Raw genomic sequence first — 18,545 nt, 5'->3', positions numbered from 1 at the left:
CCAGCCCAGCCGCTGAGTAGCCATTTTGGTCCCACCTAAAACAGACAGACCCGCTTCACTTTGGGCCGCCGGAGATGGAAGAAACCGAGCCGACGACGAGTATTTCAGCTACCTGAATCTTTTGAATCACTCCGAGAATTATCCAGAGGTGACACTCGACGCCATGGCACGGTTCTAGACAGAGTGGTTTTGTGGAAGAAAAGCCTGTGGCGATTTTTGGAAGTGGCGACCGACAGCGCCTTAACGTTATTATAGTTAGCTCCAGTGACTCAAACCTAAACGGACAGACGGACACTGATTTCGTTTCCCTGCCGAGTTTAGCACAGGCCATGCACGGTTTGTACACGCCGTGTAAATGCTGTAAGAGGGATTGTTATGCTCTTTAGTGAGGGTTTTTCCTGCCCATAGCTGTTCAGGTGCTCGACTCTAACACGTCCGGTCTCGTTTGAAAATTGTCACGATCCATGCTGAGACTGTTTCTCCGGAGGAAGCCGAAAAGCAAAGCAATAATTTCATTCTTCGGCTGTCGGGCTGAAGACTGTGTATTTTGGACTTAAAACGGCGACTGGCTGAGGAAGAAGGAATAAAAGATGTCAACAAAAACTCCTTTACCTACAGTCAACGAGAAGGTGACGGAAAGTGTAAGTAGAAGGGGGCTGTTTTTTCTTGGGTTGTTTTCTTTAAGTACATGTAAAAATATCACGGGATTGCCAAAAAAACGTAGATCCTCAATAGCTTTTTGCTGCCTTGTTAGACCGGATGATAGATGGTTGTTTCACACTTGGTTGGTAAATCGTAAACAAGCATATCTTCTACGTCAAACACGTCTCTGTTAATGAGTGTTAGTAATGGGCTTTATTTGCGCCTTGGTGTGTATTTTTTGTTGGTGTGTGAGAAGTATCGATATGACTGTAGGTAATTAGACTGTACTAAGAATATTCAGGCCCAACGGTGAACAAAACTACAGTACTTTGCTTGCTGGTTCTGGCAGGCAACAGTAGTTTGTCTTCAGCCTGTCTATTGGCTCCCCCAGCTGTCGCTCAGAGGTTTCACCCGTTCAGCTTCCAAATAAGGGCCTCGTGAGTCCGCCCCTCGTGACTAACAGAACCTCCGGTGTGAAGGTAGTGACAATGTAGCCATTTGAGCTTCCGGTCGGGATTTTCAAAATTAGAATTGAACTAAAATGGAGAACTTAAGCGTACTTAATCATAAAAGCTGCAAAATGAGCATAATGTATATGCAGGATTGGTCAATTTGACTCTCCGCTATTTTTCTTAATTTCAAATTTATTTATATAGTACATTTAAATAAACAGAAATCACCAAAGGGCTGTTTTTTTTTTTTTGTTTTTTTTTGTTTTTTTGTTTTTTGTTTTGTTTGTTGTTGTTTTTTTTTAAAGTATACCTATAGTTCTCTCCTTTTTAAAGTGGAAGTGACTATAGTGGAAATTTTTAGGCACTCTTTAATAGACCTCAAGCCTTGTTCCACTGAAAATCAAATCTTTACTACAAAATTTAATGTCCTGAATATTTTAGCTGCAAAGTTTTTATCTGTATTTATTCATTTTATTTGATTTTTTTTATGGAAGACTGTGTGTATCCTGGAGGTCTTTTGCAACTTATCTCCCCTACGCTTTTTCTCTGTCACACATTTACCCCCCATATTCCATGGGTACAAATATGCAAGAACTACCACCAGATTCTTATGACTCATCTGAGTTGCAGTATAGAGCGGGATGGTGATAAGGGTTATACTGCACGAGAGAAGCATGTGGGTGATAAGACGCCAGAGAATTCTGGTGATCTATTACTGACCAGCAGGCACTGAAATACTAAATCAGTAGAGGCAACAGTAAATACAAGGGCTCATTTCACGTCACAGGGATTAAAAGGGAATTAATCAGCATTTTAAAACATTTTTGTTGTAAAGTGCTGATAATTTGTTTTTGTTTTGTTTTTTGGGGGGGGGGGGGGGGTCTAAGACCTTCTTTTTTAATATTTGTATATGTGGACAGAAATAAACACCTCATATCATTTGTACTATGTGGTACTGTGATTGGCATTTTTCTAATATCTTCATAGGCGCTGACGTTGATTGGCAAAAGATTAAGCAGTACCAAATAAAGTGTTAGGGGCAGCTCTGGAAGCGTTAAAGGTTTGTACGAAATTCGATACTGGCGTTTTCCTCCGTTTTGGCAACAATGAGAACGGAGCCGACAGGAAGCCTTTATTATGAAAGCCTATCGTCTGGTTTCCGGTTTGGGTGTGTCTGGCTGTCGCTGGCTTGACTGGGATCAGTGGCTTCCCCCTCCTGCCGTCTCCCTCTCTGTGTCTCTGCGGTTATCGGGGCTCTGAGTTGGGAAAAATCTGGTGTTGTGGGAATCTCTGTGGGCATCGTCAGCGGGGCGCAGTGCTTTCCTGTCGAAACATGACTGGCTCCCAGGCAGCCAGGAGACACCGCAGCTTTGTGAGTAACCAATAAAAAGGGACTTTTTGTTGTTGTTGTTCTTGTTTTAATTCTTACAAGTTGTTAGCTGGAAAAATAACACGATGGTAACACAGGTGGATGTTTTCTGTGTGGTTCAAAGATAATGAAAACTTCATCTGAGTGTTTCCACTGCATTTGTTCCCAGTCTGTCTCTGGTATCCAACAGTGACCTTATCCTAGTTGATGGTATTTTTATCTCCTCTGCTATCGCTGTAGAAGTCCTAAAATATTCCTGTAGTGACTTAAAAGTATGTCTGTGCTGTTAAAGTGACCTTATAGACTAGAATAGAATAGCACTTTATTGTCATTGTACATGTATAACCAAATTATGGGTTTCTTACTGAGAGTTGCTGTGTTGTAACTGCTCTGATACTTTTTAATACTCTGCAGTGTTAATTAAGTTTTAACTGACCTTGCCTTGATATGAGGTGCAATCTGTGCACAGTTTCTTAAATGTTTAATTTTGCAGCAACTACACGTCTGTTTAATTTCCCACTTTATCAGTGTCTCTTTCTTTTGTCTGCTTAGTGAATGGGGTCAACCAGGTTAGGGACTGTAGGGGATGGGGAGAACCGGGTGGGGCAGAGTGCATCACTACCCTTAATGAGGCTTTGGTAAGGTGGTCGATACTGAGGCCACACTTAGTATCTGCCAGATTGTTGTTCCAGTTTTTGGGCACAGCACCCAAGAATTGATCCATCTATCAGCTGTGCTGTCAGAGTACACCACCTCAAAATCACAAGGCTGTGCAGTTTCTCTTTGATTACATGATAACGATGCGGGGGAGAGTGTGTTAGGTTTTCTGTTTGTTTGCTGCGTTCCAGAAGTATCCCGAGCAGAAATGTGGTTATCCAAAGTTTTACTGTTGCAAAATCTTAAAAGCTTGGTGCAGTGTAGTCCAGTTAGCCACTACATGCTACTACAACCTGAATAATTAAAACAAAGTTTAATCTGCCAATCTCAACAAAAACAGGAAGTCACCGCTTCATAAAAGCAGAATTTCGATTTGGCTAGATTATTTTATATTTCACAAGTGTACCTTATAAAGTGGCCTGTGATTACTTATTCCTGCAAGACTGATGAGATTATTTTGTTTAAAAAGTATTGTAGAATTTTTTTAAATTGCTGTCATAACATTGTCTGTTTGTGATACATACAGCGGCTCTGCTTTAAAATGAGCAATGTGAATAAAATAATTTAAATTTTCTTTTTCATTAAGACTATAAATTGTTTGTGGAACACTTACAATTTGCCCTGTAATCCTAATGCTTACAGGGCACACATCATGATGCTGCCGCATGTGTAATCTGGTGTAGCCTCTAACCAAGGAGAAGGTCCCACCTCTGTGCAATTAATGTCATTATTGTGTTTTATCACCACTTTTTTTTTTTTTTTTTTGTACTCGACAGCTCAGCGTGCTCATACAGAATCAGGAAATGTGTGTAGAGGCACGTTTCTCCATCACCTCACTTCTGTTTTTAAAGTGGCAGTTCGCAGGTTTGAGATGGCACCTTGTTAACCCAAAACATTTATTAGAATGAAAATGTATGAAGAAAGAAGTCGACTGGAATTAAATGACTAGTTGATCAATTGCGCTCAGAGCATATGCAGAGCTTTGTGTGATTGTTGTATGTAATCGCCAGCAGACTGAGCGGTAGAAACCACCATTGTTGCCTCCCCCCACCCACATGTGCTGTGTTTTCCATGACATCTCTCTTTTGCTAGCCTCAAAGTCCTGACATGAAACTTTGACCAGGTGAAAACATTGGCAAGAAAAAGGAACACTTTTCAGGGTATCAAGGGTTAGCTTCAGCTAGTTAGCAGAAAACGCCAAATATTGGTGTGCATATTGTTTAAACTGTTTTAAAAAGAAGTTGCAAGGAGACGTTGTTGGTTTGCAGATTCCTCTCTGTAGTTTCTACCACTGGTGCTGTGGTAGCACTGTGAGAAAGACCCTTATGTTAATGGAACTGTTGTATGCCCATCAAAGGATATGCTACTTTTTTCAGTTTTAGTTGATTGATAAGGACATTCTGTAAGCATGTGACAAAGCACTGCATTGGAACAATATCTCTAACAGTGAATTAATGGGTAGTTTAGCAGCTTCTACCCCTTGCCCACCCTCCCCAAAACAATAACAAATAAATCTGTGTCCAAGGACTTGATTAAGTGGCCCTGAAATTCTTGGCCACATAAACAAGAAGCCAAGTGACTGTTATGTTCATCTCTTAATACCAAATTATAACTAACAGCCTTGTCATGCTCACAATTTACAAACTTTACATGAATCTAATTATGATTTCAACATATTCTATCCATATTGACATTATTTAAAACTGATCATGATGTTCATATTTCATAGTTTTGGAGAAAATGCAATAATTAAGTTGGTTTAAAGAAGCATCTAAAAGGAAAGCAAGTAGTGGTGTTTGCTATGCACCAGTGGAAAAATGTGGGGGAAGGCAGGTTTGCTGCAACCAGAAAATGAAAATAGGCTTTTCGAATAAACGTAGCATGCAAGCACTCAAACATGGTGATGCATAAACCTGTTCAGTGCACTTATGTGGACTTAAACCTGTAAGGAGAGACCGTTAGTGGTGCTGGCATTATCCACATTTGGCTTTGTGCATGGTCCATAATATTACACATTTCAGTGACGGTTGAAATTGATTTCTTTTTTGAAAAATGCGATTAATGGGTTCTAATGTCACTTCAATATAAACAGTATTTAGTGGGACAATATTTGACTAACATTATTTAGCTGGATCTTGTTCAGCTAATATAATAATAATAATAATAATAATAATATTCATGGGAATATCTGTACTTTTGGATGTTTGGTTGATGAAACTCTGAAACTGCTGGGATAAGCACAGAGTTTATCAGCCATCTGTGGCCGCTGGAAGAAAAGCTTACTTTCTTTGTGTGCATCAGAACTATAAATATCAGTAGTGTTTTTTTCCTGCTGAGCCGAGGTGCCACAGCAGGTCAACATGAGTCACCATTGATTACAAGTAGATGTTGCAACACATAAGAGCCATTCAACAGCCAGTGCTTGTCTAACATTGTGCCTTTTCCACAGCACACCTCTCACAGCAATGGCCGTCAGGAGATCAGCACACGCTCAGGCCGGACGGGCGTGCGTCCGGCCCGCAGCTCCGAGGAGCCGCAGCAGCCCCACGTAGGCAACTACCGGCTGCTCAAAACCATTGGCAAGGGCAACTTTGCCAAGGTCAAACTGGCCCGACACATGCTCACCGGCAGAGAGGTAAGATGTACAGTGATGCTAACTATTTTTGTTCTCTCTCTTTAAGAAAGGATCCAAAACAGTACAAAGCTTTACAGATAAAAAGTTTTTATCACTGTTTGCTTCTCCCTCACGCTGCGAAATAGCTGCGGTTAAGGAGCTGGATGTCTTTGCTGAGCTCACACCTAATTTGTATCTCAGTTCCTCTTTGATGGTGACCTGTGTGTGTGTTTGTGTGTGGCAGTGTCTCACAAACTGTCAAGCACTAACATTGAATGTCTGGTCAGATTTGTAATTTTGCTTGCCTGTTTTTCAGTTAGATTGATCCTGATTTATAATACTGCTTTTAGCTTTAGTTTTTACAATTTAGAGCCTTGAAATGCATTTTTCATAAATGTGTATGTTATTGGAACATAAAAACAGTGCTGCCAGCTTTGTACACCAACCCATTCATCGCTGTAAATCTTGTAGGCAGTAATGGTTGTTTTCAGTGCAGTGTGTAGCAGCTGAACATTTGATTTGTTCATAATTGATGAGGAGAAAGGGCAAGCGTCTTCTTAATGCAGCCTGTGACATTTAAGGAAAGGAAGCGTCTCTGCTGCCTTTGTCCTCTCTGTTCTGTAGATAATAATTTGGCAGGTGCATTTAGACATATTTTTAACTCAAAGAGGATGTTGAAACTATTTTATAACCCTCCCTGTTTAGTTTTCAAGTCTTAAAACGGCAGTTTGGAAAAACATCAGCATCACGTTCCTTTTCTCAGCTCTTTTCTTTCTCGTTTTTGGTTTTTGTTTTCGGTGCCATGTTCCTCTTCCTCTGTGCCACACTTCTCCTCTGCTATTATTTGCCACTTAGCTAACTTTCTATTTTTTCCCTCTCTACAGGTGGCAATTAAAATAATAGACAAGACACAGCTGAACCCAAACAGCCTTCAGAAGGTAATTTACCCCTCCTTCCCTTTCTCTCTCTCTCTCTCTCTCCTGTTATAATGTGGCAGAACTCATTTACTAATTCATGAAGCACAACAGATTGCGTATTAATTGTGTAAATGGGAAGCAGGGCATTCTGAGACTGAGCTATGTTCTCCATAGAGCTTCCTGGGGTGAATTAGGAGCTTCTTTTTATGATTAGGTATAAGGCTTTTGCTGCAGTAAAGATCACTTTGTTCCAAGTTGCCTGATACATGTTTCAGACTGAGGCCTTTAAAAAAGGATTGTATGGTTTGTTGAGGCTTGTTTTCTTTGATTTTGAATTTGCTTGAAGAATTCTTAGTGGAACTGTTTTAACAGGCTTATAAGATATAGCTGTAGATTTGTCCCATTTGAAGGTTTTTAGATGGTGGTTTTCCTGATGTGTTGGAAACAAAAATAGTTTGGTCTTTTTTGTTTGTTTGTTTGTTTGTTTTTTCCTCCCGCTACCTTTTCCCAGTTCATGTTGCATGGTTGTCATGGAACTTGGGAGCCACGGTTTGGTTTTCCTTGTTAAATCAACCAAATCAGGAAGTGGGCTTTCTTTTAAAATGCAAATTTCACAGACTGAGGGTGAATGCCTTTTTTTTTTTTTTTTTTGCAGTTTAGTGAATGGCAGTCTAACTTTACAGTTTGAAGTCAGCGAGTTGAGAGTGAGCTGCCCGTTGCAGTGTTTGTCCTTTTCCTTTTTTGTTTCTAATCGTTAGCAGTAGAAATGTGTGTGCGTGGTCGTTTTGATCTGTGCCGCCGTGAGTTTTGGTTCTGTCTCTGGGCCTGGAAGTGGTTTCGGGGAAGTCGGAACGATATCGACTCTGCTGCAGCTCCCGAGGCCCTTTTTTCTTTTTTCTCCCCCATCGTTAGACAGATAAGAGGGGATGAAGCGGAGCAATGCGGCTGCAGCTGGTGGTGACGCTTATGATGTCGGGTGTTGATGTTGAGCTGGACCCTGCTGCTCGGCTCCTCTCTCCCTCATCCCTCTCAGCAGTCGGCCAGTGGTTTTCCATCAGTTTTTCCAAAGCTCCATTGATTGCGGCCTTTGTATCTCAGAGGCCCGGGCCCTTTGGCGTTGGCTGTGACACTACGTTGACAGAAAAACACTGAGTCATGACAGCGCTGTTCACAGAAACACAAAGCGTGAGGCTTTTGTTGGCAATCCTTGTTGTTTTTAGGTTACTGCTTTGTCACACTCAAGAATAAAAACTCTTTTAGGTGCTTGTCAAGTTATTTTTCCTACTGTTCCACAAGAGATTTAGATTTATTTATTTTTTTACTGTTTATTTTAAGCAATTGGAACGAGCTGGGAAAAGAAGCCACATTTAAAGGCTTTTTAAAGTCTTTTCATGACTGACACATTAAATGTTCTCATTCCTGTCACCTGATGCCATTTATAGGCTAACTATCTCTTTTTTCCCACTTTTTTTTGTTGTTGTTGATTTTGAGTTTTAGAGTTAAAGGAAATCCTGACTTGGCCTAGATAATTGGAGCAGTAATTGCGTGAGAAATGAATCCAGCAAGATTCATAATAAGGAGGACCACTCCTGTTAAAGGAGTCATTTTTGGCCCAACCCTAACTCTTTTGGCAAACTTGAAGCTCAGCCATTTATACAATAACTTAGCATAAAGAATGAGGATGGGGGAGATGCTGGTTCCTGCCAGCTCCATGCTAACAGGACCTTTTTTTTTCTTTTAATGTATTAGACAATTAGAATATATTTAATTGAGCCATAGCAGGCCTGGTAGTTGCAAGGGTAGCTGTTTTCTCCTTTTGGTCCTTAAGCTAAACTAAGCCACTGTGTTGTAACCACACTTGTAAACCAGCTCACAACTGCATAAGATGAGGGCTTTGAAAAGGTAATTATTGTATTTTTTTTGTTTGTTTGTTTGTTTTAACCAATCCTTCAAAAACAGTAAAACCTAGTGGATCATTAGACTTAACACCACCTACAGAAACAGATGGCTGTTTCTTTGGCAGCAAGCGAGCAGGGATCTAGGTGAGCACTAAGAAACGCAGTACATGTTTATGTCACTGGCCAGTGTGTGTGTCATCAAGGTGTTATTGTTTTTTTTGTTTGTTTTGTTTTTTAATAAATATATCTGGCTTTCATAAGAGCCAGAATATCCTCTGTTGTATAGTCGTACTACACAACTAATTTGTTAACTTTAATTATAAGTACTGTGCTCTGTTGGAGGTTGCTGAAGTAGTTCATTTTTAGGAGCTAAAAGTCATCCTAGGCTGATGCCCAGATCTTCCTGTCAGACATGCCTGGGCTTGTCTGGTCATGTACTGTAGGGAGTGTAATTACATGCCATTGTTATGGTAATGATATTCACTATAACACTTTTATATCACACAAAAAAATCATACCGATGTTTTAAGGAACAACGCTGGGAAAAGGGTGGAAAAGGCACATGACCCTGACTTGTTTGGATTATTGCCTACACCATGGGTGTCGAACTCCAGACCTCAAGAGCCGGTGTCCTGCAGGTTTTAGATCTCACCCTGGATCACCACACCTGAATCAAATGATTAGTTCATTACCAGGCCTCTGGAGAACTTCAAGACATGTTGAGGAGGTAATTTAGCCTTTTAAATCAGCTGTGTTGGATGAAGGACACATCTAAAACCTGCAGGACACCGGCCCTTGAGGCCTGGAGTTGCCCACCCCTGCCCTGCACTGTGCCTGCATTTGCACAGAAGGACATCACAAAGAGTAGAATATGGTGTCAACTTTGTAGCTGATTTGTTGCACTTTGCTCCAGAAATTTGCATTTAAAATGCACCTCTGTTGGAGGTATCTGTAAAAGTTCACAGTGGTATTTCTTTAAAAATCCAGAGGATGATTTAAATGGAGCATCATCATTAATCTCACAACTGACTCGGTCCATCTGACAGGAACCTGAAGACTATCCATCTAAAAGTACTGTTACATCCTCATCACCTGTGCTGTAGTCCAGCAGTTTTATTTCGCAGCTCCTTCTTTTCAGTAGATGAGTCATAAGTGAGTTTCTTTCAAGAACTGCTAACATCCGATAACTTAATCAAATACACGGACTGAAAAATAAAGTTCCTGAATGTGAGAGCATGTTATCAATGACATTACAAAATGCCACAAAGACGAATCCACTGCTAAAGAGATGCATTTTAGTTGTGAAAATGAGTGTTATTTAATGTAATTTGTTATGGTTTTTGTGGACTTGCTTATTAGAGTAAAGTTATGTGTTTTTTAAGTGTTTACTTCTGCAGTAGTAACCAATGGGCACAGAGCCACAGACAGCCTGGATGAAGATTAAAGGGGGTGGGTCTTTTCATTGGCTTTGTTGATCATGAGAAAAATATCCAAAAATGCCAGCTGAATCTCTTGAGTATTTTAACAGCCGACTGTCATCGCACAGCTCCAAGTTTGTCAATGTGGTGACGTTTTTCGGTTCAGATGGGTTTTGAATGTCTGGATCTCTTCTATTTTTCTTTGCACAAGTCTTACCTTTGAGCTGGTGCTGGTGAAACAGCCAACCTGCATCAGAGCCAGCACCGCTGTGTCCTGACCTCTTATGTAACTGAAAGACTTGGCGAGAGGCTGATAGCGGTGGGGGTGGAGGGGGTGTATCGTCTCTGAAGCCTAAATGTTTATTTTCAGCCTCTGTTCTTAATAGTTTGGCGGAGATGAGTCGACATTCACATCTGTCACCGGCTCCTGGCAAACTGCTTCCAGCTTCCCGCTCTGTTCTTGTCTTTCTGTCCTGATTCAACCTGCTGTGGTGGTCTTGTTATCCTTGTCAGGGGTCAGGGTGGGAGTATGATGCTTGGAAGTCTTGATTAAATGTAAACAGTGTTGGTAAGAAGCTTAGTCTGTGACAACGTCCAGTGTCAGGTTTGTTTTTGCCTTTAGTGGTTGGAGGATTGTTATTAAAAGCTTTTAACATGACGTTTTTTCCATGAAATTTTTCCTGAGCTGTCAGTAAGACTTAGTTACTGGCACTGAAGAAGAATCAGTTGGATGTAAAAGAATTTGAGCCAAATGTATGAATCAAACTGGTTCACATAAGACATTGACAACAAAACCTCATAATATCAAAAAAGTAAGAAATGTCATTTTTTTTAAGAGAAAGAAGTGCCTTCAAAAAGTTACTGGGGAGAAAGTTTTTTTTTTCCCCAGCATTGTTTTATTTGTAGGTTTTCAATCCTCAAGAAAACTATCTTAGTCACTTAAGTGTTTACATAGTTTTAGATGTTGGGAGCTGTTAAAATGGGGCAATCGTGGCTCAAGAGTTGGCAGTTTGTCTTGTAATCGGAAGGTTTCCGGTTCCGGTCTTGTCCTTGGGCAGGACACTTCACCCGTTGCCTACTGGTGGTGGTCAGAGGGCCCGGTGGCGCCAGTGTCCGACAGCCTCGCCTCTGTCAGTGCGCCCCAGGGCAGCTGTGGCTACAATGTAGCTTGCCATCACCAGTGTGTGAATGTGTGGATGACTGAATGTAGTGTAAAGCACTTTGGGGTCATTTACCATTTAAAATGGAAACAAAAAGTAAAAGTTTTTCAAAAGTAGCTCCAAAATTGAACCAAAAGACTCCCATGTTAAAACATAGTTTTAAGGGCGAAGCTAGACTTATCAACCATTTTTTTGTAGATCCAAACTTCATCTACAGATACAGCTCATTTTAATAATAACCTAACACTATACACTCATGTCCAAATATGGTCACACGTGGCTCCAGGAACCAACATGGTGACGACCAAAATGCTGACTTTAAATCTTTAAAAAATGGCACTTAGCCACCGCAACATAAGCCACTGGTTTGTTACGTCCTTCTTTTATATGGAGACTAAGGAAAGAGAATTGGAGAAGCCAGCGTTCAAGTTTGTTTTTACCACTGGTGACTTCTCTGAATCTCATAAACATGGTGTGATAGTAGCCATTAATTTGAACCATAGTGTTATTCCTTCAGGTTGATTTGTTTGCCCGGATGAAAACAATAACCGTGGAGCTTTGAAGGGACAAAATAAGCCCACTGAGGAGGTGAACTTAACAAAACACAGTAAAGTAAAACTGCCGTCGGGATATATTTTCTCTTAGCTGAAGTAAACAGCCGGGGTCGATTACCTCAAAAAGTGCACAGACATCCATCGTTCTTAGCTGAAGTTGCAGGGGCTGTAATCTGATTTGATATGATTCAGCTCAAAGCGTCTAACCTGGTGGGATGAGAGTTTATAAAGAAAACATCCAGTAAATGATCTAATGTAGCACCCGTGAGATTTTGTTTACAGGCCTCAGATCTGTTTTAATTGAGGCTGTTTCAATCTAAACAGAAAAATGCAGCAACTAAAAATGTAGTCTGACAAAAACTAGTTTTAGGTGTGACTTCACCCTCGAATTGTGTGTCATGTGGCCTAAAGGTTCCTTGTATAGATCATAAGATGGATTGCGTAATCAGGACAGCTGTGCATTATTGCAGCGGCATGACTGGATCACCAGCAGGTTTGAGTCCTCGACCTAATAGCTGTATTATGTGGTGAATCAGCCCCGTCTCTCCAGAGTTTTTCCACTAATTCTGTTTACTGCGTAACATACCTGACAAAGTATTCCCATGTACTTGTTGGCGTGTTGTGTTTAGAACCCACCCAAGTTTCAGAAGGCTTGTATATGCTATATAGGACAGCACAGTTTGTACCGAAGTCTTCACAAAGTTACACAGAAAAGATAAGGTTGTTCAAAGCTGCAGCAGCTTCTCTTCAGTAAGAAGGAAAGAGTTCCTCTCTGAGCTGCAGTGAAGAGGTTTCCACTGTCACACAGAAAACCAGCTTAGATTTATTCCCCTGTACTTTCAGAGAGCTCAGGAGAGTATTTTGAGTATAATGACGGGCAGATCAGGGTGTAATGACAGTGAGGAGACCTCAAGCTCACTCCAGTGCTCCTCTTCCTCTCGTCATCTTTGTCAGAGGCCAGAAAACTCCTGCATCAGTTCGTTTTTCTGTCTTTTAATTTTTTTATTTTTGGGGGGCTTCTCAAAAAATAAAAAAACTCCTTAAGGCCTCACTAACTGGAGTTCATAATATTCCCTTCAGTCTCTGAGCAAGGAATTACATGAAACTTATTATCCAAGTCAACAACTGCCCACAGCTGGAATTCTCTACATGATCTGAACATTTAAAATTACTGTTAATCGTTTGTTTTTGTTTGTTTGTTTTGTTTTTAAGTATAGGGGATGCAGAGTTGATAATAGAATGTATTCTTTCTGAAATCTGACAAAAAAGAGCGAATCCTTTTAGATGTAAATAATTAGTGAACCTACTCTGTAGTCACCTGTGAGAAACCTTTATTAATATTTCAGATCTTATTATCCAAGGTATGAAAGGAAAACCAAGAAATCTTGTAGGGGAAGTTCTAACAAAGCCGTACTTGGAGCGTTTACATTTTCTGTGAACTAAGAGGATTAATAATAGTCAATTATTCAACAACTGGATAAATATTAGACTTGTGATGCAGAAGTGATCATCTGTGGCAGAAACTGTAATGACTGAATGATGTATTTTTACAGTCACAATTTCTGCTGCTATAGGTAACTATGCAATAGGTGTCATTGATACAGTGCACCATGTTTTGCCACCTTACAGTTTTCAAACTGGACTTCCTGGTTCATATTTCATGTTTCATTGCCTCTCTGAATTTTCAGCAAAAGTGATGCTATAAAGGATCCTTTATGGTGCTGCTGAAACATTTCTTCATTTATGGAAAAGATGACAGTTTTATGTAATGAATGTTTTATAGGTTTCCACTTTTTAGCCAAAAAATCTAAACGCAGTGGATAAATCTTTCCTGAAACATGTACTTCTTCATTTGATTGAAGACTTTTTGTGTTTTCGGGCTGTCCAAGATCTGTTTGTCAGCAAGCGAACCAGCACATTGGGACTTCTCCTGCCTCATGAAAGATTGATACCTTGTTTTATATTTTTATGGAAGAGAAGAAAGTGAGGTGTAGTTTTCAGCAGCTCAATAATAAATCCCATGTGGTGCTCTTTATGCCTCCTAAAGCGAAACACTAAAAAGGATTTTTGGCCACTAAAGATCTCCTTGTCTGATCACTCTGAAGCATAATGAGGAAGCATGTCAGCTAAGTGTCTTCCTTTTCTGAGGGATGGAGATCTGACACCACATGTTGAACTTAGTTTAGATTACCTTTGCCCGTCAGTGGCTCTGAAACCACCACTATGTTGCAGAATTTCCTGTAATCCTGTCACTGTGTCAGCAGCAGCGACATAATGACCACATTTCTTTGACAAATATGCTGAGGATGTTTAGTAGAGACCAGAGCTTGAAATGCCATGTTAGCACTCAGGAAAGCAGTGTTAATAATAGTTTTAAAAAGTCTTAATATATTAAGAATGGTCACACATTTTGAGAATGTGTTCTTAAAAATGTATTAATGCACAGTTTGGGGGGGCTTTCGGAGTTTTTCACCCCTCACTATATGAACAAAACCAGTGAGCCACATCTCTTAAACCTATGCCCAAATAATCATGTAGTTGCACTAGTTTGTCGTCATGATTTAACTCTAATGCTGTTGTCGTGTGTGTGTGTGTGTGTGTGTGTGTGTGTGTGTGTGTGTGTGTGTGTGTGTCGGGGGGGTGGAGCATTGCACACAGCATAACGTTGAGTAAAGACAGGTAGAAGACAAGATGGCTTACTTGTGTTGTTGAGAACTCCTTAGCCTACTGCAAGTGTAGCAAAAGCTCCCAAACAAGTGCTACGCTCTCTGAAATAAGACAGGCAGTCTGTGACTGCAGTTGGACAGGTTGCATGGAAGCTTTTGATTGGTTCATGTAAAACCTCCTGCCTCCCCAAAGCAATCAGCCGAGGAAAAACATTGCAAATGTTTTTCAAAGTTTATTCAGAATGTGTTTATCTCCTGCGCCTGTGTAATGACATGGCATGTCTGTAGCCTGCTATCTAAAAATATTTCTTAAAAAAAGCATTTGCACTAAAACACTTTGACATGAAGCCTCTGTTTTCTTTGCTTTGAAGTTGTTTTGTCATGAAGAAAAGGGACAGGTTAACTCACACAGTCCACTGGGATAGTCTGACTTCATGCTGACTCCCTCATGAAAGTGCTCAGTGCTCAAAGACATACAGCAGCTTTTATTATTGTGGTTTTTATCTTCTGAGGTTGAATAATGTGCTTTGTTGCTCAGTAGACTATATGCTGAAGTCTAAACTCTGAATTTTTCTAATTTTCAGCTCTTCAGAGAAGTTAGAATAATGAAGATCTTGAATCATCCCAATATAGGTAAGTGCATCTTGTTTAGAAATAAGAATTTTAAGTATATGAGCTTTATAATGACGAGGACGACTGACATGCAGGTTCAACCTTTGGACCTTTCTGTTGGTGGACATGAAACAACAAGTTCCTGCTATGCATTTTGTCATTGCTTTAATTTCCCTTGTAGGATCAATAAAGTATCTATCTAACTAGATATGACTCGTTAAACTTTTTACTTCTACATGAACTGAAACATAAAAGAAGTCAGGAGATTTGAGCAGATGGATTTGTAGCATACATGTAACAAGCCATCTAAAGTACCAGGAACATTTTCAGTAACAAGGTCGAAGCCTGCATTCTTGGCATTTTATAAAATGCTTGTGAAAGAGAAACTATAAAACAGGAAGCTGTCCCAGATGACATTCAGACTTTACTACCTTCATCTGCTGTTAACTGCCGGTAATTGAGGCTGAAACTGGAGGACCGTTCGTCCCGCTTTGTTTTGGAATCGGAGTATGATCGGTAAACAAGAGAGCGCATGCTGCTCGGAGCCATAATGAACGCTGGAAACACTGAGTCGTCTGCGAGAGCCAAAAATGCCAACAAACGCCAAACCACAGCAACAACAAGGAACCTACATTACAAACAAACCTTAGCTGTGGAGCGCCTGACTATGGAATGTGTAGCCACAGGAAAGCTTTTGTGCTGAAATGAATAATTAATATTATATTTTATCTTCATGAATTATTATTCCAAAAAAATGTAAGAAAAATATTTTATCCTCAGGTATTATAAAGCTTACCAAAAGTCCTATTGATGATGACTTTATTTATATGTACGTTTTAGAGGAAATACAGATGTTGCCAGTGTAGCAGATGATTTTTAATGGGGTGAAATTTTAAGTTTTTGGATTTTTTTTTTTTTTTTCTTTTCTTTTTTTTTTTCCTTCCTCTCCTTTCTTTGTATTCCCCTCAACTCTGGTAATGTTTCTAGGCATGAAAGTGCACTTATATGTACTATGACCATATAAGTATATACTAGTAAAATCTGACAAATTTATTTGTCATGAAACAGATTAGAGAAGTCTGCCACAGTGCATTTTGTTCTTGAAATGTGAATTTCCTGTTTGTTTGGTTTTTTGTTTTGTTTTTTCCCCATGTCCTCTCTGCTTGAGTTCCTCTACAAAAGTATAATAGTAATTATCAGAGTGATAGTAAATGCTATCACCAGCCCATAAACTCTCTCTCCCCTCCTGCATTCCCTTTGTTTTTCATCCCACCTTGTCTATATTTAGCAGTGCAGCTCTCAGCTGCTCGTCACAGTCCTTTATATCGGTGAGCTACTGCAGTAAAAGAAGGAAGGGAGGGGGAAAAAGAAAGAAAAAAGAATTTGGACTGTACAGTAAATACCGAGTGCTGCTCAGCTCAACTATGATGTGCTTACATGGTCACGACACGCACAGTTCCACGTGACTTCACTTTTTCTTCGACTCACTCGGGGTGTGTGTTTGGAAACAATTTTTCCGTGTTCATGAGCATGAATTCATTACTGCCTCTGTCTGGATCTCTCTCGTCTTTTGACATAATTGAATTTATAATTCCTCTCTCTCTCTCTTTCTCTCCCTCCTGCAGTCAAGCTTTTTGAAGTTATTGAGACCGAGAGGACGCTCTACCTGGTAATGGAGTACGCCAGTGGAGGTGAGACATAGATGCAGTGGTTAGCAAAGTATCTCCAACATGTCAAACTTGTGAATTACAACCATTAGGATTGTAACAGTAGCTGTAAGTGCAACATTTGGTTCAAGAGTTTGGCTGCAGAAGTCCCTTTATGTTGCCGTGCTCGAACTCCTGGATGATATTTGCCTGAAGTCGAGGTTCTGTCTTGACAGCTGGCAGATGCTGTGTGGTTTTTATTTTGCACGACACTTTAACTCACAACATGGTGAAATGGAAATGCCAGAACTTGCAAGTTCTGTGCTCACACTCTACGGCTCAGTCGACTGGTCGCCATGTGGTGCTCACTCTGAACACGAGCAACGAGCCCCCACTCACTTTGTCCACCGGCAATTCCAATAAAGTTTCTCTGTGATAGCGAAGAAAGTGCGAGGTCCTGTGACTTTGTGCTGTGTTAAAGCTGACATTGCAGTTCTGGTTTTAATGGATTCTTTGAAGTTGATTAAGAGTTTGTTATGGTTGTTGTAATTTATTTTATACTTCGAACTGGTCAGATTTGAACGCATCCTCAAAATGTAAGTAAATATGAACCATGTACTATTACACCCCCAGGCAGCCATTTAGTAAATATAATTGCATAATAAATTTTGGTTTTAAACAAATGTTATGGTTTTATAATGCCAAGAACTTTAAGAATTTCCTAGACCCCCATGAAAATAAATAATGTGAAAAACAACTCCACTAACAGCTGCTGCACTCAAGACCACATAGTTGGTAGAAATCTGCTCTCTGTGCTGCTCCCGAGAATAATTTATTAATGCCCAATGTGATAAATGTGCATGTTAATAATTAATATATCTTTGGAGCAGCATATCATCTGCAAACTGCACTTGTAGCTGAAAGGGGAAAAAAGGAACAAGATTACTTGTACAAAGAGCTCAACAACAGTTTTATACCATAGCCTGAGCTTTAACCTGACTTCTGCACGAAGTATACAGTAATGTGGAAAAAGTCTTGAACCCTCATTCATGTCTATATATTTTGCTTCCAAGGACTTTTTTTGTAATTTGTTTTAAAGGTTGTCTTCAGGAATAGTTCTCTAAGCTTTCTATTGGTCTTTTATTTTCAGGCACTTTGTTACTAGCAGCCTGTCACCAAAACACTCTTTTGCTGAATCTATGAAAAATGACAATCATAACACAGTTGGATCAGCATAAAATAGAGCTATCAGACAAATGTGGCATATCTCGGCATGGTGTGCATTGTGCCTTTTTTGTCATGTATAAAACACGGCGGAGGCTGTGTCATGATTTGGGGCTGCATTTCAGCCAGTGGTGTTAAGGATCTTGTAAAATTGATGTAATTATGAATTCAAAAGAATACTGTCAGATTTTAATCCACCACATAGTGCCATCTGGAAAGCATCTGATTGGCAATGGCTTCATTTTTTAGGATGACAGTGATCATAAGAACTGTGCCAGTGCAGTAAAAGCACATCTGGATAGAAAAACACACAGTGGGACACGATCAGTCATGGATTGGCCTCCCCAGAGCCAGAAAAGCAACATTTTTGAAGAATTGTGGCACAACAAAAAGGCAGCCAACATCTAAAGTAGAGCTTTGAATGTCCTTCAAGAAGCCTGAACACTACTTGATAAGAAAGCTGCCTTAGAGAGTTCAAGCTGTACTGAAGATTAAAGGTGTTCACACCAAATATTCGCTTTCGAGCACATTGGAATTGTACAAACTCTGTTTTATATGTTTGCATGTTTTATTAACGCAATGAACCTATTTTCCTACCGCAATGTATAGAAATGAGCGGTGACTCAAGACTTTTGTGCAGCGCTGTATGATAGGCATTGACATATTTTTATTCTCAGAAAATTTACTATAATTTATAAACTACCAAATTTAAGTTA

The 18,545-nt window shown here is 40.0% G+C and overlaps 1 protein-coding gene across 20 annotated transcripts in view; it reads left to right on the top strand.

Annotated features, from left to right (window-relative positions):
- Window positions 1-18,545, top strand: part of mark3a (MAP/microtubule affinity-regulating kinase 3a) — a 46,242-nt gene continuing 27,697 nt past the window's right edge. For 11 of the 20 annotated variants that reach the window (XM_085256571.1, XM_085256568.1, XM_085256565.1 and 8 more), the window contains exons 1-5: window positions 3-641; window positions 5,570-5,755; window positions 6,619-6,672; window positions 14,932-14,980; window positions 16,585-16,650. In XM_085256571.1, the coding sequence (XP_085112697.1) occupies window positions 591-641; window positions 5,570-5,755; window positions 6,619-6,672; window positions 14,932-14,980; window positions 16,585-16,650 (406 nt within the window). In that variant the 5' untranslated portion in view covers window positions 3-590. Of the gene's footprint in view, window positions 642-2,321; window positions 2,467-5,569; window positions 5,756-6,618; window positions 6,673-14,931; window positions 14,981-16,584; window positions 16,651-18,545 lie in introns of those variants that run through there. The other 9 variants (XR_014889887.1, XR_014889886.1, XM_085256567.1 and 6 more) reach the window with 3 other exon arrangements.

Source organism: Mchenga conophoros, linkage group LG19, assembly GCF_057382185.1.
Source record: "Mchenga conophoros isolate Kocher_MC1m ecotype Shallow Benthic linkage group LG19, M_conophoros_male_GT1.1, whole genome shotgun sequence".
Taxonomy (NCBI): Eukaryota; Metazoa; Chordata; class Actinopteri; order Cichliformes; family Cichlidae; genus Mchenga; species Mchenga conophoros.
The sequence above is the reverse complement of the archived record's forward strand: the minus strand, read 5'-3'. Positions and strand labels throughout refer to the sequence as shown.